The 27,349-nt window shown below is 39.8% G+C and overlaps 1 protein-coding gene across 1 annotated transcript in view; it reads left to right on the top strand.

The window, feature by feature from the left end:
- Positions 1-27,132, top strand: part of LOC116306114 (laminin subunit alpha) — a 34,671-nt gene extending 7,539 nt beyond the window's left edge. Inside the window, exons 14-59 of the mRNA XM_089037163.1 lie at positions 205-348; positions 905-1,041; positions 1,604-1,668; positions 2,013-2,163; positions 2,369-2,509; positions 2,903-2,980; positions 3,348-3,449; positions 3,681-3,773; positions 3,984-4,067; positions 4,389-4,519; positions 5,037-5,142; positions 5,486-5,605; positions 5,843-5,967; positions 6,060-6,137; positions 6,491-6,684; positions 7,007-7,113; positions 7,351-7,528; positions 7,709-7,855; positions 8,522-8,676; positions 9,429-9,533; positions 10,415-10,526; positions 10,630-10,979; positions 11,428-11,544; positions 11,656-11,825; positions 12,937-13,075; positions 13,236-13,347; positions 13,999-14,325; positions 14,682-14,836; positions 14,990-15,157; positions 15,635-15,771; positions 16,203-16,356; positions 16,718-16,836; positions 17,597-17,783; positions 17,916-18,184; positions 18,518-18,671; positions 19,190-19,327; positions 20,022-20,170; positions 20,643-20,834; positions 21,268-21,510; positions 21,934-22,135; positions 22,479-22,637; positions 23,136-23,236; positions 23,481-23,581; positions 24,210-24,343; positions 25,343-25,583; positions 26,593-27,132. Coding sequence (XP_088893289.1) covers positions 205-348; positions 905-1,041; positions 1,604-1,668; positions 2,013-2,163; positions 2,369-2,509; positions 2,903-2,980; positions 3,348-3,449; positions 3,681-3,773; positions 3,984-4,067; positions 4,389-4,519; positions 5,037-5,142; positions 5,486-5,605; positions 5,843-5,967; positions 6,060-6,137; positions 6,491-6,684; positions 7,007-7,113; positions 7,351-7,528; positions 7,709-7,855; positions 8,522-8,676; positions 9,429-9,533; positions 10,415-10,526; positions 10,630-10,979; positions 11,428-11,544; positions 11,656-11,825; positions 12,937-13,075; positions 13,236-13,347; positions 13,999-14,325; positions 14,682-14,836; positions 14,990-15,157; positions 15,635-15,771; positions 16,203-16,356; positions 16,718-16,836; positions 17,597-17,783; positions 17,916-18,184; positions 18,518-18,671; positions 19,190-19,327; positions 20,022-20,170; positions 20,643-20,834; positions 21,268-21,510; positions 21,934-22,135; positions 22,479-22,637; positions 23,136-23,236; positions 23,481-23,581; positions 24,210-24,343; positions 25,343-25,583; positions 26,593-26,780 — 6,959 coding nt within the window. The 3' untranslated portion in view covers positions 26,781-27,132. The remainder of the gene's footprint in view (positions 1-204; positions 349-904; positions 1,042-1,603; positions 1,669-2,012; positions 2,164-2,368; positions 2,510-2,902; positions 2,981-3,347; positions 3,450-3,680; positions 3,774-3,983; positions 4,068-4,388; positions 4,520-5,036; positions 5,143-5,485; positions 5,606-5,842; positions 5,968-6,059; positions 6,138-6,490; positions 6,685-7,006; positions 7,114-7,350; positions 7,529-7,708; positions 7,856-8,521; positions 8,677-9,428; positions 9,534-10,414; positions 10,527-10,629; positions 10,980-11,427; positions 11,545-11,655; positions 11,826-12,936; positions 13,076-13,235; positions 13,348-13,998; positions 14,326-14,681; positions 14,837-14,989; positions 15,158-15,634; positions 15,772-16,202; positions 16,357-16,717; positions 16,837-17,596; positions 17,784-17,915; positions 18,185-18,517; positions 18,672-19,189; positions 19,328-20,021; positions 20,171-20,642; positions 20,835-21,267; positions 21,511-21,933; positions 22,136-22,478; positions 22,638-23,135; positions 23,237-23,480; positions 23,582-24,209; positions 24,344-25,342; positions 25,584-26,592) is intronic.
- Positions 27,133-27,349: the final 217 nt, after the last annotated feature.

The following is a 27,349-nucleotide window of genomic DNA, read 5'->3' as shown; positions in this document are numbered from 1 at the left end:
GGCAACTATATAAGAGTTGAAAGACAGACTACACTATCTGCTTTTGGCTGTGAGTGAAGAAATGAAGAGTGCAAATGAAGAGTGCTTTGATTTTTTGACAACAGTCTTACAGCCCCAGTTTATCATTGAATAGGGACGCTTTCTATTATTCTTCTATTTTCAGTAGTTTTCTTTATCAGTATAAATATGGTTTCTTTTTTTCAGAGTGCAATTGTGATCCTATTGGTTCAAATAATCTAATATGTGAGAAATATGGTGGTCAGTGCTCTTGCAGACCAGGTGTTACCGGAAGAAAGTGTGATCAATGTCAGGCAGGATTCTATAACTTAACTATATCTGGATGTACAGGTAAATGAAGATAACTAGACTTAATTCCTTTAAAAAGTCTTCAAAGATTATCAATACCCTGAAACAACTTCTTGGTCGAACTACATATGTTAGGGCCAGGGCATGATTAACTCACTGCAGATCAAACCCTGAAACAACCTCTGGGTGGATTAAAGTCAGGACACAGTTAGAAACTCACAGATTGAACCCTGAAACAACCCCTGGGCTGATCAAAGCCAGGGAACGGCTAACTCTATGGCTGAACTGGAATTTAGTGTGTGAAGGGTGTTGTGGAGGGAGGAAAACTAGAGAACCCAAAGAAAAACCCTTGAATCAAGGGAGAGACCTAATAAAAACTCCTCACATCTAATGCTGGATCCGGGGATAGAACCCTAGACCCCAGAAGCTAGAGGCGACTGCATGACTGCACCGTTATTCTACCCTTAATTTTTGGCTTTGAGACTAACAACTGACCAAGGGGGAGGGGGATCTACGCACCCAGTCTCCCCTCCCCCAATTAGACCTTGACTTTGGATACTGTTATTAATTTTCTTAAACTGTTTTTTTCTGACTGAAGCTTGTAACTGCTCTGCGGATGACAAGGTGTGTGACCGTGTGACAGGACAATGCACATGTCCTCCAAATACCGTAGGAAGAATGTGTGACCAGTGTAATGCAACATTCTGGGGTTGGAATGCTACTACAGGATGCCAGGTACAAAAGATTGAAATTATGAAAGAATTAACAATCAGGGACTTTACGTAGAGGCTAAATTAGGGTTTAAAATCATAAACTACTTGCACCGCAAGACCCTTCCTTAGTCATCAAGTTTGCTCTAATCTTTGTTATCCTCCAATTTAGATGCTAAGCTTTGCATTATGATCCATTAGGAGCTCACAACCTTTTCCGTAGTTCTGTGACTCTTGCACAATAATTTTCCTGTGCCCCTTGTTCCAAGATCCAACCGGAATTTAGGAATTTATTTTGTGGAGAAGAAAAAACGAAGAACTGCAGAAAACCCCTTGCAACAAAGAAGAAAACCAACTAAACTTTTCCATAGTTCTGTGACTCTTGCACAATAATTTTCCTGTGCCCCTCGTTACAAGATCCAACCAGAATTTAGGAATTTATTTTGCGGAGAAGAAAAAACGAAGAACTGCAGAAAAACCCTTGCAACAAAGAAGAATACCAACTAAACATTCTACTCATATACATCTGATAAGCGATTAAAAGATATTGATAAGATTGATAAAGTTAGTGTTTCATATATCTCTAGGCTTGTAACTGTAACCTGACAGGCTGTGAAGACACTCAGTGCAATCTTACAACTGGTATTTGCACGTAAGTAGTTATTTTGCTTTTCTGTATTAACTGGAACCATTTAGAAAGACACTCACTGTAGATGCGAGGGTAAGTGGGTCATCTTTTACATTTATTTGTAGCCACTGTGTCTGTGGTGCATAGAAAGAAGGGTTGACGGAGGAGAAGGAAAATGAGACTTGACAGGAGCAGCCTGCATCCAAGGGGGGTGGGGAAGAAGGGTAGCAGGGAAGCTCCCTCCCTTCCCCCCCCCCCCCCCCCACAGGATAATTTGCTTCCCTCACTTAAAATAGCTACAACTGATCATGGAGTTTCCTAATGTCGAATATATTTCACAGGTTTTGATATGGTAATGTTTTTTGTAGGTGTAAACCAGGAGTCCATCTTGCTAAATGCACAGAATGTAAGGATGAATACAAGGGCTTCTCAGATAAAGGATGTTCAAGGTGTGATTGTGACGCTGAAGGCAGTCTTAGCTCAGTCTGTGACAAGGGTTCAGGCCAATGTCAGTGCAAGGTATGTATATGTTTTATCTAGCTACATGGTGGTGTCTTATGAGATATGGTGGTCGTTTATTAGGAGATTTATTCTTATTAGAAAGTGGTCGTTGACATAGCAAGAATATGAATGGGGTCAAGAGCACGAACATTCACGTTAGAAGTACTGAAGTTTCGTCAGCTGTAGTGTGTTGCTTGCTTAAGAATATTCCATCTTTTTGCAGAACAACACCATGGGACTACAATGCAATCAGTGTAAAGCAGGGACGTTTTATTTGAACGAACCAAACCCTAAAGGCTGTACGGACTGTATATGTATGGGGATCACCAAGAACTGCAGCAGTACTACCAAGAACATACACCAGGTAACCTACATTCACTCTTCATTCAGTCACTCATCCACTCACTCCTCCCTTCCTTACATCTTCCCTTGCTTGCTTGCTTGCTTACGTCTTTCATCCATCCTTCATTCCTTGAATGAATAATATATTCATTTCCCTTTCTCCTGACTTTCCTTCTTTCCTCCCTCCCTCCTTCCCTTTATTGCTTGCTACCATTCATCCTTCCATCAATCCATTCTTTCTTCATTCCTTCCTTCTTTCCTGCACTTCTTCATTCGTTTATTTATTTTCTCCGCATCAGCCTCCCTCTCCAACCCATTCCCCTCCCCCGCCTTTCTCTCAGTACTTCACAACAGACCAAGAGGACTGTGCTGACGGGACAACTAAGTCAATCCTGCATCTTTCATTTTCCTTTAGCGTCCATTGGAGTCGAAACTGTGGTATTTATTTGATGAAGAAAATAACAAGACAATTGAGGCTGACCAGTCCTTAAAGGTAGGTAAAAGTTAATACACTGATAGTGCAAATAAAATAGGAAGAGATAACTAGCTAAAAACTAGTGTGAGCTGCGTCGGTGTTTCTAATGAAACAGTAATGATAAAAGGGTAAATTATATACCGTGAAAAGATGAAAAAACTTACTGACGTTTAGGACGCTAGTCTTTCGTCGGAGTAAAAAAGGGAAATAAAATGTTGTTGAATTCGATGAATATCGGAACACGTGGAACATGATAGTTTTTTCTTTTCATGCACAGTTTGCCAAAATAAAGGCAAATGCAAAGCAAAACTGAGAGGTCGGACAATCGTAAAACGCTGTTTTAAAGTTGAAAATTCATCTATCTATCCTAATTTTGTTTGAACAGGTTGCAGAAGAAGGTAACGTTTCAGTTATTACAGCCAATGTCTCGTCTGGTGCTAAAAGACTGGTATGGAAAGCCAGTGACAATTTTACTCAGAACTCTTTGGTATGTACGATCGTTGCGTTACAGTTGATAGCCTCTCCCTTCCCTCAAACTACATAGCCTAAGGGCGGCAATCAAACTTCCAATAATGAGAATCGGGAGGGGGGGACATAGGCGTTCTGCAATTCCCCAGCTAAATGCACTTTTGCCGAACCAAGTAATTGCCTGTCTCTGCTATGCCCTATTTTTTTTTTTCAGTATACTTTATTTCTACTCTGGTGTAATTTTTTTTAGGTGTCCTCGTATAATGGAAATATGTCCTTTGTCCTCCATGTTACCAATCTTTCGGGTGCAGAAGTGGTTACAAACCCCAAGATCGTGATCGAGGTAGAGTCTGTCTGTGTATCTATTACTCGTACAATTGAGTCTACTGACATTCCTATCAATGCTTCGTGCAGATAAAAGCAAAATTCATATCAAGTTAATAGGAAAAGACGTGGTTTAGTGTCAATAAAATAACGGCACTCTTTGCCGATTAATTTGTTGTGGCTTTTATCTCCATAACAGTAAAAACCAACAAATCTTCGTTGTTTGCAGGGTTCACATGGAATCACAGTTGAGCAAAGTTTTTCGTCTGTTAGTATCGATCAAATGAACCGACGAGTTATCTTCATGAAAGAGGTAAGACTGTGGTATAATAGTTAGAGTATATTTTTTATTACTGTGATGTGACTAGACGGGGACACGGTCACGGTACGGATGAATGACAATCATTGACCAATCACAGCTAGCGAAATTTCGGCGCATCCAATGAAAATGCTTGAACATACCACCGTCACGTAAAATGAAATTTGCTTTACTTAGTGAATTACTAAAATTAAAATGAAATACCAAGGTAACGACGTGATCACCTAGGAAACGGCACGGGGTAGCTATATGTTTTCTATGGAAACAATTGGTAACCCTAATAAATAATAATGAAGATTTTTATTTGTTTATAAGACTGCATGGAATTATGCGGGAACGTCAACTACAGTATCACGTGAACACTTCATGCTCGTGTTGGCCAAGCCACTATCTGTACACGTGACTGCTTCGTTGTTACGTGGAGGAGATGGGTACTACAAAACCAGGTAAGAAAATCTTATATTTTAGAGTCCTTGATAACAAAGTTTGGAGCGTGCGCAGTTATTGGGTTAGTGCAGTTTTCGTATGACCGTGAAAAGTTAACGGCACGAGCACGGTCGTGACACGGCAAGGGATACCCCAGACCAATCACATTGCACGAAAATTTACTCTCTATCCAATCAAATACCCGGAACACGGCATAAACACGGCGCGGACACGGTCACGCCAAGGTCACGGCAATGCAAGACCAATCATATTGCGCGAGAAAAAGATTAACCAATTAAAATTCTAGAAAGCATCACGGTCACGGCACATCACGCTTACGGCACTGAGCTTTTCACAACCATACGAAAACTGCACTATTGTTTAACGTGCGCGCGCTAATTTAGTTTGCAATCGGAAATTTTATCGCTAGGGAGCTGTAACATGGCCTTGATGTGGGAAATTGCATAAGAACAGATTTTATTTTCTACAGGGATCGGGAAAAAATCTGGTTAACCCTCTCAACCTTTTCATTCTCAGCTTCGGTGGCGTTATTTTACCAGACGTCAGTGATTCACCTCAGGAGAGAGCTTATGAAGTTGAACAGTGCCAATGTGGACCAGAATACACCGGTCTTTCATGCGAGGTACACTGTATGCAGTTTATTAGGGTTGGGAATATATGAATATCTTTCCTAGTGTGATGTCTCTTAGTTTCCTACGCAGCCACTATTAGTGTCGTCACGCAAAACGCTCACTCCCATAACATTTTCCCAGTATCATTTCTTTGTTTAACGGTTGTGCATGAGAAGACTCATGAACATGGATACAACTCAAACAAAGAATCTTATTCTCAAGAGAGCGACACGTGGTCTTAAATGGGAAAACATTACGCCCAATTTTTTCTATTCTGCTTTTAGGCAGTGCCTAAACGTATATATTATTCCATATACCTTAGTTAACATATGTTGTTAACTTGTCATTCAACAGCGATGTGCTCCAACTCATTACCGAATCAATGTCACCGATGATTCGTTCTTTGGCAAGTGTACTCGATGTGATTGTAGTAATCATACTCTGGATTGCTATGCTAGTTCTGGACAGTGTTACGTAAGTATACTTGACCAGTGGACTAGATTTCGTGACTGTCACGGCATGGTCACGGTCACTCTTATGAAATCCATTAAGCCAATCACAGCGCGCACGAGATTACTATATACTTTTATTCACTGAGGCATTTCAAAGAGCACGCTCCTTATAACTAACCTGCGTCTCCTCAGAAAAAGAAAAAAAATTTAAGCGAATTGTTTATGTAATTTTTTTTTAAATATTGGCTTCCATCTACAGAATTGTGAACATAATACTACTGGCGACCATTGCGAGCGCTGCCTGGATGGTTTCTATGGTAACGCTACAGATGGGACACCGGGTGATTGCAAGACTTGTCCTTGTGAGGCCCCAAAGACTACAACGTAAGTCCTCGAATGCTTTTGGAAGTCCTCATAGCACTTGGAATCTTTACAGATCTAAGAATTTAGATTGTGTTGGTTTTGTTTTCCCCTAGGTCTCTTTGTACCGATGATAAAGGACAACCAAAATGTACTAACTGTTCGCTTGGTTATGAAGGGCATCTCTGTGACAAGTAAGTTATGATTGACGCACGCCCTGATTGATCAATATAATACTTAGACCGGGGTCCAAGCTTTTCGTTTTAGACACTCTCATTTAAAATTGAAAGAGCGCGCAAAAGTACTCAGTTAAAGCGCACTTTCTGATTGGCTAAACAAAATAAGGAGCAAGGCCTAAGACTGTGAAGAAGTCAAATATAAAACGCGCGCTCTACTCTCCGATTAGTTAAATCCATTACAGAATGAGGCTTACACGTTAATAGCCGAGTGTATTTACTATTGTCTTATATTTATATTTTTTTTCGTTTCTTGTTAACTTGTAATTATTTTCATATTATTCAATTTATTATTACTTTTCCTTACAAAGGTGTCAGCTTAAGTATTTTGGTAAACCTCACTTGCCGGGTGGAAACTGCTCTCTCTGTCAGTGTAACAACAACAGTGATATCTGCAATACCATCACTGGAGAATGCCATAACTGTTTGATGAATACTACAGGATTTCACTGTGAGCGTTGTGAGAATGGCACGTATGGCTACGCTCCCAGACAAAACTGCACAGGTATTAACTCTGATTGATTTAGACACAAGTAGCCCAAACTCAAGCCATATGGTCTTTCATTTTACTCACATTTTGGCCAAGAAGAACTGACATAGCATAGGCTGCATTCAATGCTGATCACCAAGCAAAACAGGCCAGGTGATCTAGACACGAGTTAACCCTTGAATGAGGTCGATAGCTTGTGTAAATCTTCACAACCCACCCAACATTCCTTATACATTTTGTTTTTGTTTCCTTAATTTATTTGGTTCTTTTGTGTTATGACAGCACAAATTAATTGCCAAAGTAAATGCTCTTCAATTGCTTTTTTTTTGTTTTCCAGATTGTCGATGTGACATCACTGGATCAAACAGCTCCATATGCGACCACAGAACAGGACAATGTTATTGTAAGCCGCATGTTACCGGAAGAAACTGTTCCAGATGCGAGGTAATAATATCGAGTGAATTCGCAGGGGTTCTGAAATTTTTAAGAGAAACTATATTTCTTCCAATGCTTCCCAATTGTACAACTTCGTCGCAACGAAATAGGTTTTAGTGGACGTCAATCAAAGGAGAGATGTGGACATCTACAAAATATATATTTTGATAATTGGTTTAATTCAAACAGGCTATTTTTATGACTAAAGGTTCATCTGTTGATTTGAATGAATGTTTTCTTTTCCAGCTCAATAGCTATAACTTCACAAAGAGTGGCTGTACCGAGTGCAAGTGTAATGAGTTTGGTTCCAATAACTTACAGTGTAACGAGTCAGGAGTCTGTGAATGTAAAGAGAACGCCACGGGAATAAAGTGTGATAAATGTGAAGATTTCTTTTATGGCCTTCCAGCTGCAGCGTGTAAAGGTAAAAACTATGACTCACTTTCCTTCCTTCCTTCCTTCCTTCCTTCCTTCCTTCCTTCCTCCCTCCCTCCCTCCGTCCCTTTCTTTCTTTCTTCCTTCCTTCTTTCCTTCCTTCCTTCCTTCCTTGTTTCCTTCCCTCCTTGACTATTAAAATCACCAGATGCGTGACATTGTTTTTCAGCCTGTGACTGTAACGAAACTGGTTCAAATGCATCAAAACCATGCGATAGTTTGAATGGTCAGTGTCACTGTAAGCGAGGCGTGACAGGACGAAAGTGTGACAGATGTATGGTCATGCACGTCAACTTCTCTTCTGATGGCTGCGATCGTGAGTATCAAAAGTCTATTTTGTCATCTTCATGAGTGTGTTCAGCCTTTGGTGCATTCTGGCCTGGCTTGGGTGGCAAAATCTTTTGTTTTTTGGTGTGTGTTTTTCGTTCCCCTATGGTACTGTTATCACCAAAACTAGGCCTAGCAAAGGTCGTCCAAATGTGAAATTAGAGGTTTTGCACAATCAAGTGACCAAGCCCATAAAACAGCTTGGGCTGCCTGTGGTCAGATGGCAGAACAATAAAATCCCTTTGCTCTCGTGAATTGAATTCTTTCTTATGTAAAACGATTGTATTGTTCCTGCCATCTGACATGGCTGTCATCACGTGGTGGTACAAAATCTCTATAAATATCGAGTCATTTATCGTTTTTGAAGTCCACATTAGAGCACCAACCTCCCCCCCCCCCCCCCCCCCATAATATCATATGAATAATTTATTCACATACACAAAAGTTGAAAGGAGATAAGGAGGTTAACGTTATCCAGTTATATCCCGTTGTCGCAAAATGCGTACTTTCCTCTCCCTCTTTGATCCCAGAATCACTCCCCTTTCCGAGCTCACTTCCATTGAGTTAGCAAGTCCAACATGCCGCAAGTCTCTTATAACTTATCGATAACTAGATTAGCAATGTAATTAATTAACATACACTGTGTTATGTGCAGCCTGTCCTGAGTGTGCCCGAACGAACCTCCAAGGGACTTTGAATGAAACTCAGAACACATTGGAGATAGCACTGAATGAAAGCATGCAAGTGGAGAAGTTGAAACCTTTGAAGGCGTTACTGGACGATGTGGATAACAGAGTCTTGAAGATCAAAGTAAGTGATAAGTCTCTCCGACCGCCGCTCTGAGTGTCGCAGGATGCGTTGAGTGACTAAACTAAAGCATCCTGTTGCATTGTGTGATGACACTTACGCATCCTGTTGCATTGCGTGACGACGCTAAGAACGACTGTGTGGGAGAGACGAAGTAGCTGAGATACTTTTTGCTTTTCAATTTGGGATTAAGAGGAGGGTGGCTTTACTTAATGATCTGTTGTACTCTCATATTCTGTTAACTTCATATCATCATCACCATCACCATCAACATGTGAGTTGAGCGTTGTGTGCAAAGAATCTTTAATGTAGCGGTAGTGTGTGTGAGTGAAAAGTGTCCCCAATCAATGGGAAAGGGGTAAAACGACTAGACACTTCAATAAATAAATAAATTTATTTTTTATTTATCGACCTTGTGACTTAGTTCATTATCTTCGTGCTTCATCGTCAACAAGGTTATCATATATAATAGATATACAATATCTAATTCCCATATTGTTAGTTCATAATCATCATCGCCATCACCACTGTATATTTATCACCATCAGATCATCTTCATGACTATCTTTAGCATGATTAACGTCATCCATTATCACCATCACCATCAGATCATCTTAGTCACCGTCATCATCATTACCATCATCATTGGATGTCTTCTCCATCTGATCATCATCATGACCAGTTCTCTATTCGAGGCCCATCCTTAAAGAGGATTTGTATCTCTTCCTTTACCTTTTCAAATTTATGTTCCTCAGGGCTTGGCTGATGATTTTGATAAAAGAGAACTAGAGCTGAGCGCAGGAATTGCAGACCTGAAATCAAACACTTTAAACAAAACCATCGTTGATCTTCAGTCACAAGTAAGACACCTTGTTATCAAAAACATAAAGTACATTCCTGCTATATATAGCTGCTTTACTTCAATATTCTTATTAGGTATTATAGGGAGGTAAATACGCCATGTCGTGAAAAACATAGATATTTACATTCATTACCTTAGTGTAAAGCCCTAATGAACTTTAGGAATATTATTCTTATTCCGGGGATTGGTGCAACTATGTTCCTATCTTCCTAGGATAATTATAAATTTCACAATTTTTTTTTCACTAAGTAGTCACTGGCTTGCGAAAATTCATTTACAATCACAGTAACTACTGGGTTACAACATCAAAGCTTTTACAACTCCAGTAGTTACTGGCTTACCAAACTTCATTTACAATCACAGTAACTACTGGGTTACAACATCAAAGCTTTTACAACTCCAGTAGTTACTGGCTTACAAAAATTCATTTATTATCACAGCAACTACTGGGTTACAACATCAAAGCTTTTACAACTCCAGTAGTTACTGGCTTACCAAACTTCATTTACAATCACTGTAACTACTGGGTTACAACATCAAAGCTTTTACAACTCCAGTAGTTACTGGCTTACAAAAATTCATTTATAATCACAACAACTACTGGGTTACAACATCAAAGCTTTTACAACACCAGTAGTTACTGGCTTACAAAAATTCATTTACAATAACAGTAACTACTGGGTTACAACATCAAAGCTTTTACAACACCAGTAGTTACTGGCTTACAAAAATTCATTTACAATCACATATCATGACTAAAATGTGCAGACGATCTTTTGAGTCCCCTTAGTCCCTCGCAGCCTCTTATAAGGCCTGGCATCGACACAAAGATCATTGATACTTAATACAAATAATTGATAAATATTTTTGTGCTTGCAGCTTTCAGCTATGACGTTGTACTCAGACACATTGAAACAAAACACATCTCAAGAAATACACCGAGTACGAAACATTACGAATGAAACTGAAAATGCGCTCCAATATGTTAAGAGTAAGTAATGAACTACGTCACTTCCTGTTAATATGAATGACGTACTTCCGGTTTGGTTATAGACACTTGTGTAAGCTTTAACCAAAACGTTATGTTTTTATAGGTGTAAACGAACTTACATTCAACATCTCCAACCAATTACAAGCCTTGAAAGTCTCAGCCAATCAAATGCTGTCTCACGTATCTACCTTTCTCAACCAAACATTTGACAGTGAGTCAGTCAGAGCTGAATACGAGCTTTCCAATGCCAGCTATGTCAATAATACATTAACGAGAATCTCCAGGCATAACACTACGACTCATAGAAATACCGCAGAAGCCTTGAATGCCACTGTCACCAGAAATGAAAAAACCTTCAATGAGAAACTGTTCGAGTTTAGTAGAATCCATGCAAGAAATGATAACTTCAAAAAGCTTACTGCACAAGTGAATGTGCTGGTTAATCAGACATTGGTAAGCATGGTTTCCTTGTTTTTAGTTTGTTGTTGTCCCCTTGATTCAACAGGCTTTCTCTGGGTTCTCTGGTTTTCCTCCCTTTGCAAAACCTACACACTAAAGCCAATTCGGTCTGAAAGCTAGCAGCACCCTTACTTAGATCAGCCCAGAGGTGGTTTCAGGTTTTGCTGTGTGAGTTAGCCATACCCTGACTTAGATCAGTCCAGAGTTTGTTTCAGGATTTGATCTGTGAGTTAGTTGTACCCTGACTTAGATCACCCCAGAGGTTGTTTCAGGGTTTGATCTGTGAGTTAGTTGTACCCTGACTTAGATCAGCCCAGAGGTTGTTTCGGGTTCAATCTGTAAGTTATCCGTACCCTGACGAGTGCAGAGGTCGTTTCAGGATATGAATAAAATCCTGCCATCATTTTTAGTGATATTTTAATGACCAGTCTTTGTTTTGTAGGTTTTAATAGGCCAAGGCGACATGCAGCTGGCATCAGCTGGTAGTCTTCTACAAGACGCATATGCTCTTCTCAACAAAAGCTGGGCTGAGATCGAAAATGGACGAATTGCTCTTGAGGTGAGTTGCATGCGCACACATCTATTTGTCTGTCTGTCTGACTTTCTGACTTTCTGGACTGTCTGACTGTCTTTTCCCATGACAATGGGTCAATTCTTTTCGTTTTTGTAGGAGTCCAACAAGATTCTGAATAACGACCCAGGACTCAACAGCCAGATGACTCAACTTAACACCAGCCTATCACCAACATATAGTCGTATTCAATCTGCTAACCTATCTGTGAATGTGAATGCAACCAGACATGCCGCGAACCTGACGGCAGAAGCACAATTAAGGAAAAAGTATGATTAAAAAAGTATAGAGACTGGGGGGGGGGGGGGGGGGGGGAATAAGGTAGAGGGACTCAAATAACGCAGAGGGACTCTCATGAGGCAGAGGGACTCTCATAAGGCAGAGGGACTCTCATAAGGTAGAGGGGATCTCATAAGGTAGAGGGACTCTCATGAGGTAGAGGGACTCTCATGAGGTAGAGGGACTCTCATGAGGTAGAAGGACTCTCATGAGGTAGAGGGACTCATAAGGTAGAGGGACTCTCATAAGGTAGAGGGAATCTCATAAGGTAGAGGGACTCTCATGAGGCAGAGGGACTCTCATGAGGTAGAGGGACTCATAAGGTAGAGGAACTCTCATAAGGTAGAGGGAATCTCATAAGGTAGAGGGACTCTCATGAGGTAGAGGGACTCTCATAAGGTAGAGGGACTCTCATAAGGTAGAGGGACTCTCATAAGGTAGAGGGACTCTCATAAGGTAGAGGGACTCATGAGGTAGAGGGACTCTCATGAGGTAGAGGGACTCTCATAAGGTAGAGGGACTCTCATGTGTTAGAGGGACTCATAAGGTAGAGGGACTCTCATAAGGTAGAGGGACTCTCATAAGGTAGAGGGACTCTCATAAGGTAGAGGGACTCTCATAAGGTAGAGGGACTCTCATGAGGTAGAGGGACTCTCATAAAGTAGAGGGACTCTCATAAGGTAGAGGGACTCTCATGAGGTAGAGGGACTCTCATAAGGTAGAGGGACTCTCATGAGGTAGAGGGACTCTCATAAAGTAGAGGGACTCTCATAAGGTAGAGGGACTCTCATAAGGTAGAGGGACTCTCATGAGGTAGAGGGACTCTCATGAGGTAGAGGGACTCTCATAAGGCAGAGGGACTCTCATGTGTTAGAGGGACTCTCATGAGGTAGAGGGACTCTCATAAAGTAGAGGGACTCTCATAAGGTAGAGGGACTCCACTGACTTGTTCCTAGCAACAAGCTAACCTCACCTTCATTTAAACGGTCTTGGTTGACAGAAATCAAAGCCCCCCCTCCCCCCACCTCAGACATCTTAAAATTGCGGAGAACCTAAAACATATGACAAATGATCAAATGTATATTGTATTTTTCCTACCAGTGTTTTAGACAGCATCGCAGACAACGCAAAGCGAGCCGTAGATGCTATTAAACAATACGAATCTGTTGTAAAACTTGTCAACCAGTCCTTGGAAACGACTGCTAAAGTAAACAAGACCTTACAACAGATTATGGAACGCGTAAGTAAATCAGCATTGGAGTAGATGAGTGGGAAAAGTGAATGGGATAAAATGGGATATGAAATATAGGAATTGGAGAAGAAGTTGGAAAGATACAAGCTGGAAAATAAGAATGCATAGAAAAGGTTAAAATTAAACTATTTTTCCAATTCTTTTACAGTTAAATAATTTCCATTCATCGTTTTCTGTTGTGAAGCAAAGTGCAGAAGACAGTTACAACAAAAGCAGAGACCTGCTCGATAAAACTCAAGCTAGGAGTATCGATGTTGCAGGTAAAAAAGAGTTACCTATGAGATCTCGTAATATTTTTGTTTCTTCATTCCTTAAATCGAGAATATATTTCACTTCTTGTTTTAGCAACAGGGATTTGCGGGCTTTTCTCTTATCTTGAATATCTCATCGTATATTGCATCTTTCGTTTCCTGGAAAATTATTGCAAGAAATCATGCATCTTTCGTTTCCTGGAAAATTATTGCAAGAAATCATCTTTGTGCAATACGCTTATTCCCTATGCATGTAGTGTTTCCCTGAATTATTGGCTATTTTCAAATATTAGAGTGAAGGCATATAACCCGTGAAATAAAAAATATTAGTCAACGTGTAATAGTCAAATAGACACAAAAGGAAACAATGGAATTAAGGTTATAATAATAACCTTTATTGAGATAACTTTTTCATAATCATGATTTTCAAAAAGGACCTCATAAGGTTTACTAAAGTGTATTAGTCTAATATCTATTTCACTGGTTAAATGCCTTCATTCTGTATTGTAAATTTTTATATAAATTCTGTCTTTCTGATTAGTCGATGCGTACGCATTACGAGAATTCACAGTCGCGCGGAACAAATCTGTGGTATCGAATAAAAACCTTAGACTAAGTTTTACCAAAATTTCTCAATACTTTTTTTTCCCTTCCTCCAAGGTCTTCAAAAGAACGTTACCATGGCAAACGAGACATTCCAACGTGCGACTCTGATTGGCAGACAGATCGACCTGTACCATAATATCCTTCTCTCCAGAAGCAACAGACTTATTGGTTTATCTGAGCCTGGAGCAGCAGAACACTCAATCTACACAGACTTTAAAAATGCTGCTTCTTATAAATCGAATGTTGATCAAGTTGCTCCTTCTATTTGGGATAACTCGAAGGTTGTTCAGCAAGAGGTGTCAAGGCTAAATTCTTCCATCGCCTACATTAATGCATCGTCTGAGCATGCGCATCAACTTATGCCTGAAGCCTTTGCAGCAAGTAAGAGTTCTACTGAGAATCTGTTTTTGTTTGGTGTACGTGGTTATCTTGGGGTATCCTGGCTGTAAATTTTCGATTTAGTTCTCCATAGTATACCAAGAAGTAAACAACCAGCGAAAACAAAGATTCAGAACCATGATGAAAATCTCTTTTCTTTTTCCAACACCTCTTTCGTTTTTGTTTTTGTTTTACTAAAAAGAATGAAAACCATTATCATTTCTATTTTTCTTAAAAATAATAATCTACTGTCTCCTTCTCATTTTCCCATCCTTCCATCCACTTACACCCGTTTTTGTTTCATTTAGTAATATGATCATTTCGTTCAGTTCTTATTCCAAGTCATATTTGTTTTTCAGTTGCTAGAGGAAATGCCGCGTTGGTAAATGTGACACAGAGCAAAATTCAAGTGCAGCTCGAAAAGAATAAAACCGCTGACCTGCAAACACAGTTGGAAACAAATATGGACAGACTGAGAAAAAAATTAGAGCAAGCAAAGGAGAGAATAGCAAAGGTTTGCTTTCTGATCTCTTATTTTGGGTATAACTATCTGCCAAAGTTGTTGTTAGTCAATCAAAAAAGCTAGTCACTTTAATCTTTAAAGAAAAATCCTTTTACTTTTATTTTCCTTTGATTTGTTCTTCATTTTGACTTTTTTCCCTGCTAGATTCAACACGCTCTGAAAATCCATGGCAACACCACCCTACAGTACACCCCCACGGGACGGATTGCGAAGAAGACACTCTACAATGACATTTCTTTGGACTTCAAAGCAGAACGAAACCAAGTCATTCAAGGCCCACTTCTTTACCTTGCTGAGGGACTGACCGACTCGGTAAAATTTAATAATTTCTTTTAACTTACACATCATCAATTTTTTCAGCTTTTAACATAGTATCTAGGAAACCGACAGTGCAAAATTGACCAAGTCTATTTACTAGTGCTCTTCTATTACCTCCCTCCTTCCCTCCTTCCCTCCCTCCTTCCCTTCCCTCCCTCCCTCCTTCCCTTCCCTCCCTACTTGCCTTCCTCCTTCCCTCCTTCCTTCCCTCTCTCCTTCCCTCTCTCCCTTCCTCTCTCCTTCCCTCCTTGGCCCCCTTCTTGCCTCCCTCCCTCCTTGCCTTCCTCTTTCCTTACCTCTTTCCTTCCCTCACTCCTTCCCTCCCTCCCTCACTCCTTCCCTCACTCCTTCCCTCCTTCCCTATTCCAGGGACGGATGCAGGATCATAATTAAGGGGGTTCGAGCTAGCAAATCAAACTCAATAAAGAACTGTAGTTTAACATATATTTGTGTAATGTTTTCTTCCTACAGGGTAGCAGTATGTTATTGTCAATAGTGTATGATGAATATGTTCGCTTTACCTTTGACCTTGGTTCAGGTCCGATATCTGTCATAAACTACGCAGTTCCAATCAGAACTGGAAGCTGGTACCGAGTATATGCGTCCAGGTATGTGATACGCTTTTCCTAGTGCTAAAATGCTTCCTGGAAATATCATCTAGTCTTAAACAGATGCCAAAACTACTTAGCCCTCCTTACCTTGAACTGTTGGACTTTGCATTTTGTGAGTTTCTCCACATGCAATTTAAAAACCAGACGAATTTTACAAACGCATATGCTCAGTGGAGGATTTTTTAATATGGATGGGAAAAGGCAACTTTTTAGCAGTATTGTAAGTGTTAGTCTACTACGCGGTCGCTATTAGTGTCGTCACGCAACGCTCACTTCCCTACGTTGCGTGACGACACTAACAGCGTCTGCTTAGGAGACTATGTAGGCGTATGATTGGAAGAATTCTAATGAAACATTGGAAGGCCATTTCAGTGGTATGGCAATAGCCAGCGTCGTACAATTCACTTTTTTTTGTATTTGGTTTGTAGGACTAAGGACAAGGCACGTCTTACCGTGACCAACTACCTCAACAACATGAGCCGCACTTACGAGAGTTCGACCAATCAGATTTTACCAAGAAATTACATGAATATCACGTCATCGAGTCCTTTCTTTCTTGGTAGCCTTCCTAATGACCTTTTGGTAAGAGAAACTGTGATACAACCGTCGTCACACCTGCATACATAATTCTTTTAACGCGTTTCTGCTAAAAAAAGAAAACATACTAAAGAAAAGTGAAAACAATTACGGGTATCTAAGTTTCACAAGCCATTGTGATTGGTTAAAGCGACGATCACGTGAGACTAGGCAAAAATACTATTGGTTAACTAGCTCGTCACGTGAAGAAATGCTCGTCACCGAAGAAATGCTATTGGTTAATGGAAAATCAAGAGAAAATTAATGGGGGAAAAGTATTGGTTAACACAAATGTCATGTGACATAATTGACCAATAATAGCAGTTCAAACGTATAATAATAAGTATTTTTTTCGTCTGTTTTTCAGCCAAATGTAACTCATCGTTTTTTCTATGGATGTATTGACAATGTCGTGGTGAACCAGCAGCGCGTAGGGTTGTGGGAGCCAACAAAGGTTACTGGAAAAAGATTTACATGTTCAAAATGGTAAGAAATGATATGGTCCTTTTTTGTCCTTGGAATTAATTTACGCTAAGTAAACTAATAAGCATTAGTCTTTAGGAAAAATAAGCTTCATTTTCCGGCGGGAAAGTAGTTTAATAGCGCCTTTTTATTGAACAAAAATACTACAGTAATTTGCGCAGATACGGGAAAGTAATTTGTAGCGCCTCTTTATTGAACAAAAATACTACAGTAATTTGCGCAGATACGGGAAAGTAATTTGTAGCGCCTTTTTATTGAACAAAAATACTACAGTAATTTGCGCAGATACGGGAAAGTAATTTGTAGCGCCTTTTTATTGAACAAAAATACTACAGTAATTTGCGCAGATACGGGAAAGTAATTTGTAGCGCCTTTTTATTGAACAAAAATACTACAGTAATTTGCGCAGATACGGGAAAGTAATTTGTAGCGCCTCTTTATTGAACAAAAATACTACAGTAATTTGCGCAGATACGGGAAAGTAATTTGTAGCGCCTTTTTATTGAACAAAAATACTACAGTAATTTGCGCAGATACGGGAAAGTAATTTGTAGCGCCTTTTTATTGAACAAAAATACTACAGTAATTTGCGCAGATACGGGAAAGTAATTTGTAGCGCCCCTTTATTGAACAAAAATACTACAGTAATTTTGCGTAGATACTATCTGGAACACATGAATATTCTACACAAAGTCAAGTTTTACATATAAGGTGAAAGTTCTGTATCGATGCAACATCATATATTTCTTTACTTTATTCGTAGCTTGGTCTCAGCCTTCGTGTCAGGCTTTGATGACGTCATACCCGGCACCAGTTTCTACGGCAGTTCCAACACATACCTCATCCAGTCCATGGGAACGTTTGATATTTCATCCACGTCTGAGATCATGTTCCAGTTCAGAACTTTCCAGAAGACTGGGGCAATCATGAATGTACTACACCGTGAACTGGTAAGTAATTAAGGAGTAACCATGGCAACATCGTAACTATAGTTACTAGATAGTAACCATGGCAATCCCGTGGCTTTAGATACACATGAGTAGGCAAAGCCATCATTCCTTTATTTTCATGCTGTTTTCCAGGGCTATGTGTATGGCGTCTACCTCAATTCCAGTAGAGTGGGGTTCTATTTCAAGAACGGTTCTGCGTTGCATACCCTTGTAAGCAACAAGACCACCTATGGTAATGGCCGCTGGTACGAGGTCCATGTGACTCGTGGGCTCATCAACTCAACCCTTGTCATTAAGGACGTTGCTTCTCAGGAGATGGATGTGTCTAGTTTGACCCTAAGGTCATCTCTTGTCCTTCCAAATGGACAAAACTTGATATTTGGTGGCAAAGACCCTCAAAGGTAAATATTAACCAAAACCCAGGACTTTGTCCTGTCAGCCAACATGGCGTCTGTTGTTTTTTTATTCTCATGGGAAAGGAAGCACGCCGCCAATTTGTATGCAAACGAACCATGGTTTTAGATTTGGACGGGAAAATCTTTCTTAATGTGCGCGCGATTACTTCTACTGAAGATGCACTAGATGAGAGACGTAAGGCTTTCCCATTAACTTCAATTACCCGCCATTTTTGATGAAGTTCGTACATTCCCCCTAAATAAAACGATTTTGTCCTTCATCACTCACTTTAATGGAAACTTTATTTCATTATCCCATCAATTTGTTTATATTTTCAGGCCATTCGAAGCTCCGATTGAGACCCCATTTGCCGGTCACATCCGCAACGTGAGCCTTAGCAGCACCGATGGGTCCTTAGTGTCCAGATCCATCAGTGACAAAAACCTTACAGAAACATCCGATCAAGTCAACTCTTGTGGAATTCTGCGCTATGTAAGTAGATCCACAACTATGACAATAAGCCTAAGCTTCGTCAAAAGGGAGAAGGGTCTCTCTTTTTGGTCCCTGATTTCCTTTCATGGTACTATACCACGCTATTATACTACGCTATTTGCAGCGACAGGCATTGGTTTCGAAGTAGTTACGAAGTTTTGTCAATGAATTGTGCATGTTGTCATGTTGCGCTGTATTGCCGTTGTCGTCAGTATTATGCTTGCTTCCTGGGCCCGGTTGTACGAAGCCTGAATAGCATTATCCGACGGATAAATCTGATCCAGTGGATAAATTTATTGGAAAACAGCATCGACTTATCCACTGGATAAGGATTTATCCGCCGGATAGCGCTATCCAGGCTTCGTACAACGCCGGGCCCTGTTGAATATTTTTGATGTTGCACTACACCGTCAAAACTTCATGACAAAACTATTTTCGCGCCAAAATCAGCTGAGAAGCGTAATATTCATAAGGGTTATTGATATCATTATTATATTATTTTTTATTGTTTGTTGTAGGTTCAACCACCAATTCGATTCATCGGTAACGGCTACGCTGGCGTACACACGGGTTTCAGGAACATGTCCAACTTGTCAATTAAGTTCAAGACGTTGAACCCGAGTGGCGTGTTGGTCTATAGTGGAGATGCTGCTACAGTATGTACAACTACATGATTTATCTTGTTTGTTAATATTGATTTTGCATGGTGCGCTGACGGTGTAGGCAAATGAAACCTTTTCTCATAACTAGTATATGCGCGTGTATCGTCTTAGAGCGAACTTCGTATGACTGTGAAAAACTCACCGTGGAATGAATCGTGCCGTTACCGTGATGGTGCCGTGACCAAGCATTTCTATTGGATAAGTGGCGATTTTCACGCACTGTGGTTGGTCAATTTAGCGCCGTTACCATGCCAACGTTAAACAAAATATACTCGATGTGCGCTGCAGATTCTCTTTACTACTTGCATGTATCAATAGTGCGCGCCTGTATTCAAACCTATTTGCGCAAATGCGCAGACCATGTCAGACATACAGCACCGTCTCTGAGTGCGATGATACGAGGTCGTTTACACCCAAGTCCAAAATGGGGTACGGCCGAATGAGTTACATAAAAACGAGGCTTCCAGGGCCAGATGCAAAGAAATAATATGTTGTCAAACTAAATTATACACATTTTTTCACTCGTTCTGTCTTTCCTTTCTTCTTACTTTCAGGAACACAACAATTTCGCGGCATCAAATTATAAGAAAATACTGTAAATTTGGCCCTGGATGCCTCGTTCCACCCGGCCTTGCGCCATTTTGGATTTAGGTGTATTAATCTTGCTAATATTTGATCAACTTTTTAGAATCACTACTTCTATCTGGCTCTTTTTCATGGCAATTTGTTTCTGATCAACACCAAAGACCTAGACAGTGAAAAAACAGTAACTACCTCCGGGCAGACATTGAACGATGGTGCTTTTCACACCGTGGATATTACATTCGTTGAAGCTGGGTAAGAATAACTGGGTAATAAATGGGTAGCATGGGTGGCGTTCGCGACTAACGCGTCGACTTTCACCGCTGTGAGTCCAACGAGTCGGGTCGCTGGTTCGGGCCCTGCGGTCGCCACATGTGAATTGAGTTTGTTTGACGTGTTGTTCTCTCCTATGCTACGAGGGTTTTCTCCGGGTTCTCCGGTATCCTCCCTCCATAAAAATCAACATGTGAGTTGAGTGTTGTATGTTGTAAATATAGAATATAGTGGTAGTGCGTGTGGAGGGAACCTCACGGAAGAGCCCCGTATGGGGAGTGGTGGTTGTAAAATACAAAAATAAAATAAAAAATAAAGAATATTTATGAAGTATGAACAACCTGTTTAGCGGGTCAAACTCGTTTCTCTTTTTAGTCAGTAGAACAAAATGGTCTAAATAACCGGTTTTACATATAACAAGTTTTACATATAACCTTGCTTTTCCTTTTCTCAGCCTTCAACTGGTGTTGGACGGTGCAAATGCAAGATTGTCCGTTGATGTCCCCAAAGTGGCTCCTGGTCCTGTTCAGCTCAATGGAACACTATTTATTGGGGGCGTGAAATCTTCATCGAACATTCCTCTTTTAAATGTTCCAGTTGTAGAATCATTCGTAGGAGCCATGGAATATGTGGACGTTAATGAAAGGTACTAAAAACACAGGGAACCTACTTCCGCAATTTTTTGGTTTATTCTTCTGAAAACAATGATTGTTTTCTATTTATTCTTACTAATTACCTGTCCGTTTTCTGCGAATCTTGTACCAAAAGAAAATATCGAAAGTGACTTACTGACTTAACTGAGTTTCGTTGCCTGTCATTTACTTGAATTTACAAAAAAAGTTTGTACATGATAGAGAAATCTTTAGACCTCTTTACTTTGGGTGTAACGTTTTTCTATTTCAGACCACGTGTCATTCTCTTGAGAATAATATTCTTTGTTTAAGTTGTATTCATATTCATGTGTCTTCTCAAACGAAACTAATAAACAAAGAAATGATACTCAAGGGAATGACACATGGTCTAAAATGGGTAAACAATACACCCAAGCTAAAAGAGATTTGTTACATTGATATTTTCAGAAGACAAAATATATTTTCTGGTGAATCGAAGGAAGTGTCTCTCGCTGGGAGCAGCCCTGAAAGAACTGCTCTTCCTACACCAAAACCAACTATTCCCCCACCCACCCTACCCCCACCTACATGTGGCGACCGTCTGCCTGAAAGAGCCCTATCACGCGAACCCGATCAAGTGAAGTTTGGAGTTGAGCCAATGTATGTTGGATTTTGGTTGGAACGAAACGTATTGGATTACATGGAACACCAGTAAGTTGACAAAGTAACTCAGGGGGTAGTAGAAGGGACTATTGTCTATACCTGGGAGGGGGAAGCACATTGAATGTGTCAGAGATGGAGCTTGTGTCTGTAGTATGATTGTTCTTAAGATTATCAATATACTCCTCTAGAATGGGCCTGGATGGGAGGATACACAGGACTCACCTCACTTGTGTTGACAAGGGCTTCCTAAATATTGATTGGCACCCGCAACACAATGCTAGGGATCCAAATGTGTCCCAGGACTCACTTCACTTGTGTTGACAAGGGCTTCCTAAATATTGATTGGCACCCGCAACACAATGCTTGGGACCCATTTGTGTCCCAGGACTCACTTCACTGGCTTGGGTAATAAGAGAGAATGTCTATATAATAAACTATAGTAGTATACTAACATGGGTTACATTTTCCTAGGCATGTGATCACTCTCAACTTCCGCTCTCTATCACCCAATGGGGTGTTACTCTATGCTACCGATAACCTCGTCACACCAACACAGTTCCTGTCTATAGAGCTTGTTAATGGCCGACTTGTCTTCAAGTTTAATACTGGTGCTGGGCTGGTACGAGTACAGAGCTATCATAATAAATATTCCATTGGAGGTGTTTGGTACAAGGTAAGGAATCCCTTTCATTTTCTTCACTTCCTTTTCCTTCTCCTATTTCCCTGCTTCCTTTCTTTTTTCTTTTCTTCCTCTTTTTTCGTTTAAGTTTTCCAACTTCCTTTCCCGTCCCCTCGCTTTTCGTTTTTCGTTTTCCGTTCTTCTCTTTTACTTAATTCATTTCCTTTTTCTCTTTGCCACTCTGCTTTCTTTTATAACATGACTTAATATTCTTTGCGCTTATGAAGATCTTTGGCGTTTATTATTTATCATTGTTAAGATTTCTTGAGTAGTAAATAGTATTCTTTTCTCTTGAAGTAAGTCCAGACGGTCATCTTCTGTCTTTTTGTTGTTTCAGGCTCATTTCCTAAGGATCGATCAGTTTGGTGGTCTACTCGTACCCCTAACACGTGACTACAACAACAAACGCGTTGGTGATGCCACTAAATCTCTTCTTCTCAACTTTCCATTGTTCCTGGGAGGGATCCCCAAAGGAACCAACACCTCAATGCTCGAGGTAAGAGACATTTAATTTTGTGACCCTAGTGATGATAATCTATAGAGGCGTTGCACCATCATGTGAGGGGAGCCATGACAGGAGGCAGGAACAATTGAATCTGGACTAATCTGATTTACATGAGAAAGAATTCAGTTTCCCAGGGGAAAAGACTCTATTGTTGTGCCTCCTGTCATGGCTGCCATCACGTGATGGTGCAAGGCCCCTATTGCGGAAATGTGAATAAGGAAAGATTTGTGCGAGAACTCTGAATAGCGGTAGCGTAGGGAAGACATGGGAGCAATCACCCTCTTTTTATGTGGAACTTACCTTTTTGTTCATTAATTCTGTCAAGAAAACCAAATTTCGCTCACAATAACAGAAAAGCCCTGTGGAGTTCCTGTGGTTTTAGCGGGAACTTTCCCGTCGAAACGCACGCGCGCGCTATTCCCCTTCTCAGTGAGAAACTCGATAAGTAACGAAGTCAATCGTATTGTTATTTGTACTTGTGTCTGTCAGGCTGTAGACAAGAATGGAGAAGCTATCAGTTTTATGGGATGTATGGGTTCGTTAGAAATCAGCTCTGCTAATGAAACACAAACCAAGAAACTTAACCCAAGGTAAACTTATTATTTTTATTATTATTATATGTCCTAAAAATCATAGAGCGTATTAACTCTCGGCCTCTTGTCTCGGACAACTTGCATCCTTTTTCGTACAAAACAGTTGAATGGTTCTGTACTCAACATATCTATCATCATGCACTTTAAATCATCATACGATTTCTCTATTTTGATATCAAAAGCGTTGCCAGAAGTAGAAAAGTAAGACCATTATTAATAGCTTTTTTCCTTTGTTTTAAAGGACGGACTACGATGCGAATAACACCAAGATAAGCAACACATCCTGTTACAAATATGTCCAGCCACAGGCCTCATTTTATGGTCCTTCGTACATCTTACTTTGTAAGTATTAACATTCATATATAACTTTTATTGTGAATGGGAGACGTGTAGCACATTACTGTATCAAAGAAATGGAAAACACGCGAGCGTGCTGTGTCAAGTTTTTTATTCATTTAATAAAATACAGCTATAGCCGTAATTTTGGATACGAAAGACCCAAAGAAAGTGCGCGCAAGCGTGCTGTGTGCTGTCACAAAGCACGCACTCCTGTTCAATCAGAACGCGAGATTTATAAAAATTGCTATATTTTAATCGTTTTTTTCTTATCATGCACAGTTTTCATTTTAAATATCCAAGAGAAAGTAGAAATAAGCTAATCCCAAATAAAATATAACAAAATATAATGATTTTTACAACCCATGCATGATCCCACTTCAGGTTTGTACCCTTAGAGTAGTAGCGCGGAACTCTTGATGCCTGTATACAACATGTCGTAACCAATTGGCTATCAGTGCATCATTATATATATATGAATCATCCAATGACCGTACGGTTATGAATTTGGCGCAAACTTTTTTTCCCTACGAAAACCAATCGCTCTACCAAATACTCCGCCCGCCCTTCACAGACGCACCACAAAACCATCTTAAGATATTTTTCCTCATAAATTTGATTCTTTTTGTTCCAGACGAGAACTACACCCTGCCATACTCGATAGACGTTAATATAAGCGTCCGTACTTACATGCGTTCAGGACTGCTGTGGGTATGGACTAATAACACGGGGCGTGGAGCTGTGACACTGGAGCAACTACAAGGACAGGTTAGTTTCTTTTTTTGAAAACAGGGGGAATTCGAGAATGAAAACAGAAGTAAGCGCAAACAGCTACTCAGCTCGATTAGTCTAGCTATTCTGAATACCTGTTTCAATATTATCTTGTAAATAAACTTTGAAAAATGATGGTAATAAAGCTCAATCAATCCAAACATATATGAAGGCCGACATCGAAAACAACTTCTGGGAAAACAACTTCTAAGCGTTTTATTCTATAAAGATACATTTAGGGAAGGCAAGTGTATATAGGGGGGAGGGGGAGAAAAATTACCGCGTTGATTGAAAAAGTTAATTTAATTCCTAGTGCATAAACCGTGTTTCTGTGCTGGTCGCCGCACTAGTAAAACCTTAAAGTGCCCCTAATGCCTGAGACAATACTTTTAGTATTGATTCTACATGGAGTGAATAGCTGAATGATAATATATTTTTATATGATTTGAGTGATGCGTCTTGAAGATATCAAGTTTTATACTTTTGACTGTCACGTCATCTGGGTATTCATTAAAAATACAAATACTAACTTGTTCAACCAAAAAGTATTTAATAAATATCAAACCATACGCATGGTTTACACAATGTTTAATGTAAATTTGGTGTCTCATAATGGCCGGTTCAAGGGCGGATCTTCCGTCAACACAACGGAAAACAATAATAAAAAGCATCTAATTCTTCATTTTTTTTTTCTGCTGAAGGGGGCTTCAGCTCCCCTTTGCCCCCCCCCCCCCCCCCCCCCCTGGATCCGTCCTTGCCTGTGTTTAGCATTACAGTTTAAAACAAATTTCACCCAAATACCCAGATGACGTCACAGCCAAAAGTGTAAACCTTTATAACTTAAAGACGCAACACTCAAATGCAGAAACATTTCACCATTCAACTATTCACTTCATGTAGAATCAATACTAAAAGTATTGTCTCAGGCATTAGGGGCACTTAAAAGCCATCGTCATACATCAGTTAAATTATGGGCATTTCTAATTCTTTTTTTAGATCGTACTGAAATTCACATCAGAGTCGAACCAAACCACCATGGTGTGGACAGACCCATCTATTCCTTCTGAGGACATGTACAATGCCTCTTACGATCTGTGCGATAACAAGTTCCACAGTGTTCGTGTACAGAGGATAGGATCCACGGTGAAGATCTCTGTTGACCAATACGAAACGAAGACCTTTACTGTCAATGAAGATTTCTCGCTGACTGGAAAGTTTTACGTTGGTGGAGTACCAAGTAAGTATGGTTAAAAAAATTCCTTGTGATTGTGAAAATTGTTAAATAGTGCTGTGCCGCGTGACCGTCACGGTGTCGCTGAAAATTCCTATTGAATAACGTGCTATGTCCTATCTTCTGATTGGATAAAAATATTGTGCGATGTAATTGGTTTAACGTATGCTGCTCGTGACGTGACCGTGACACTGCCGTCACTGAGCATTCCTATTGGATGTCGTGACATGACCGTGATTTTTTAATGGACTTCTTTGACGATACGGCGGCCATCTTGGATCACGATGCATTATGGGTCGTACAGGGTACAAAAAAAGCTTTGTAAAGATTAATTAAAACAGTACATTGATTACCTTTACCTATACCCGACACTGGTGAAAAACGCACTGCGCACGCTCGGAGATGGCGTAGCGTAACTAAGGGCAACTTATGTTTTTGATGCCGGTGTTTTGATTGTTTTACAAAATCGCAAAACTTAAGAAAAATGCTGAAAACTTAAGGTTGTCCTTTTCGCAATAGCAAGATAATTTCGATAGTGATACACTGCTGATTTATACAAAAAAACTTTTGTTTATACAAAGCAAAAATAATCTTTGAAAGTACCGCCACCCGACGTCGACATCCAGCATGGCTAATTTGCAGATAATCACATAGTCGGATTCTATGTAAAGAAATTCAAAAATATCTGTAAAATTCCAAAACAAATATTTAAAAAATAGCCCTGTCTGTTAAAATAAAGCCTACCTTTAGATGTGATCAATTGTTATTGTCCGCCATTTTGTTTTTTTTCTCCCAACGCATGCGCAGTGCGTTTTTCATCAATGTCCCTTTACCCATAAAAGAAAGACAAACACACGAAACTCTATATATTTTCCGTCATCTTTGTTTTGTTTTCCCCCTGGCAAGATGGCCGCCGTATCGTCGAAGTAGTCCATTGGCACCAGTGATCGTTATAAATCTTTTCATATCTCGGCATTTTCTTTCTCTAAACCATTTAAATTTCGTTTTTTTACAGATGGTTCGGGGCATTCATCACATCTTGGGTCATCCAAGGTCAGACTAGAGGGATGTGTCCAGAGCCTCAATATCAATGGTACACTCATCGACCTCATGCGAGAATCTGTCACGCCCAGTAATATCGGAAACGGATGTCGATCTCCACCCATACCTGTTTTGTCATCTCCAGATATAAGTGCTTTGTAAATTCTTAAAATCTGCATATAGACATATCCCTTGTGATAAAACATTTTAACCCTTTTCTTGTTTCTTTTTTTCTTCTTCTTCTTTCCCTTAATTTTTTATTCTTTTTTTTTTTTTTTTGCTTTTTTTTTTAGCTTTCTCGTATTTTCTTTTTCTTAAATACATTTTGTATTTTATTTTTTATGAGTTCTTTAACTTTCCTTCGAAACAAACAGGGTTAACACAAAGGTTCTTTAATAATCGTTACTTTTTAGCATCAATATATTCTAGTTGTAAAAAAATAGTTGATCAAAAGTTGAAACATTGATATTGAATGTGTCTCCTAAAGAAACGCTACGAAAAGAATAAATATTTTCCTAGTTAATAATGTCTCTTTACTCATAATAAAAAACAATAAATGTGAAAATAATGCATTTTTTCAAACCAAGGGCAACACAGTGAAACCCCTCTATACCGGACCCTCAGTATACCGGAATTCTCTCTAAGCCGGACATGCTTTCTGGCCAAAATCGGTCAAAAATGACTTGTTTTAATTTGGTCCCATCATAAATCATTCATTTTTCAAAACTTGT

Source organism: Actinia tenebrosa, unplaced genomic scaffold (genome assembly GCF_029948245.1).
Source record: "Actinia tenebrosa isolate PJP-AT-01 unplaced genomic scaffold, QUT_ActTen_1.0 PGA_scaffold0__85_contigs__length_37466705, whole genome shotgun sequence".
NCBI lineage: Eukaryota > Metazoa > Cnidaria > Anthozoa > Actiniaria > Actiniidae > Actinia > Actinia tenebrosa.
This window is presented reverse-complemented; position numbering and strand designations above follow the sequence as displayed.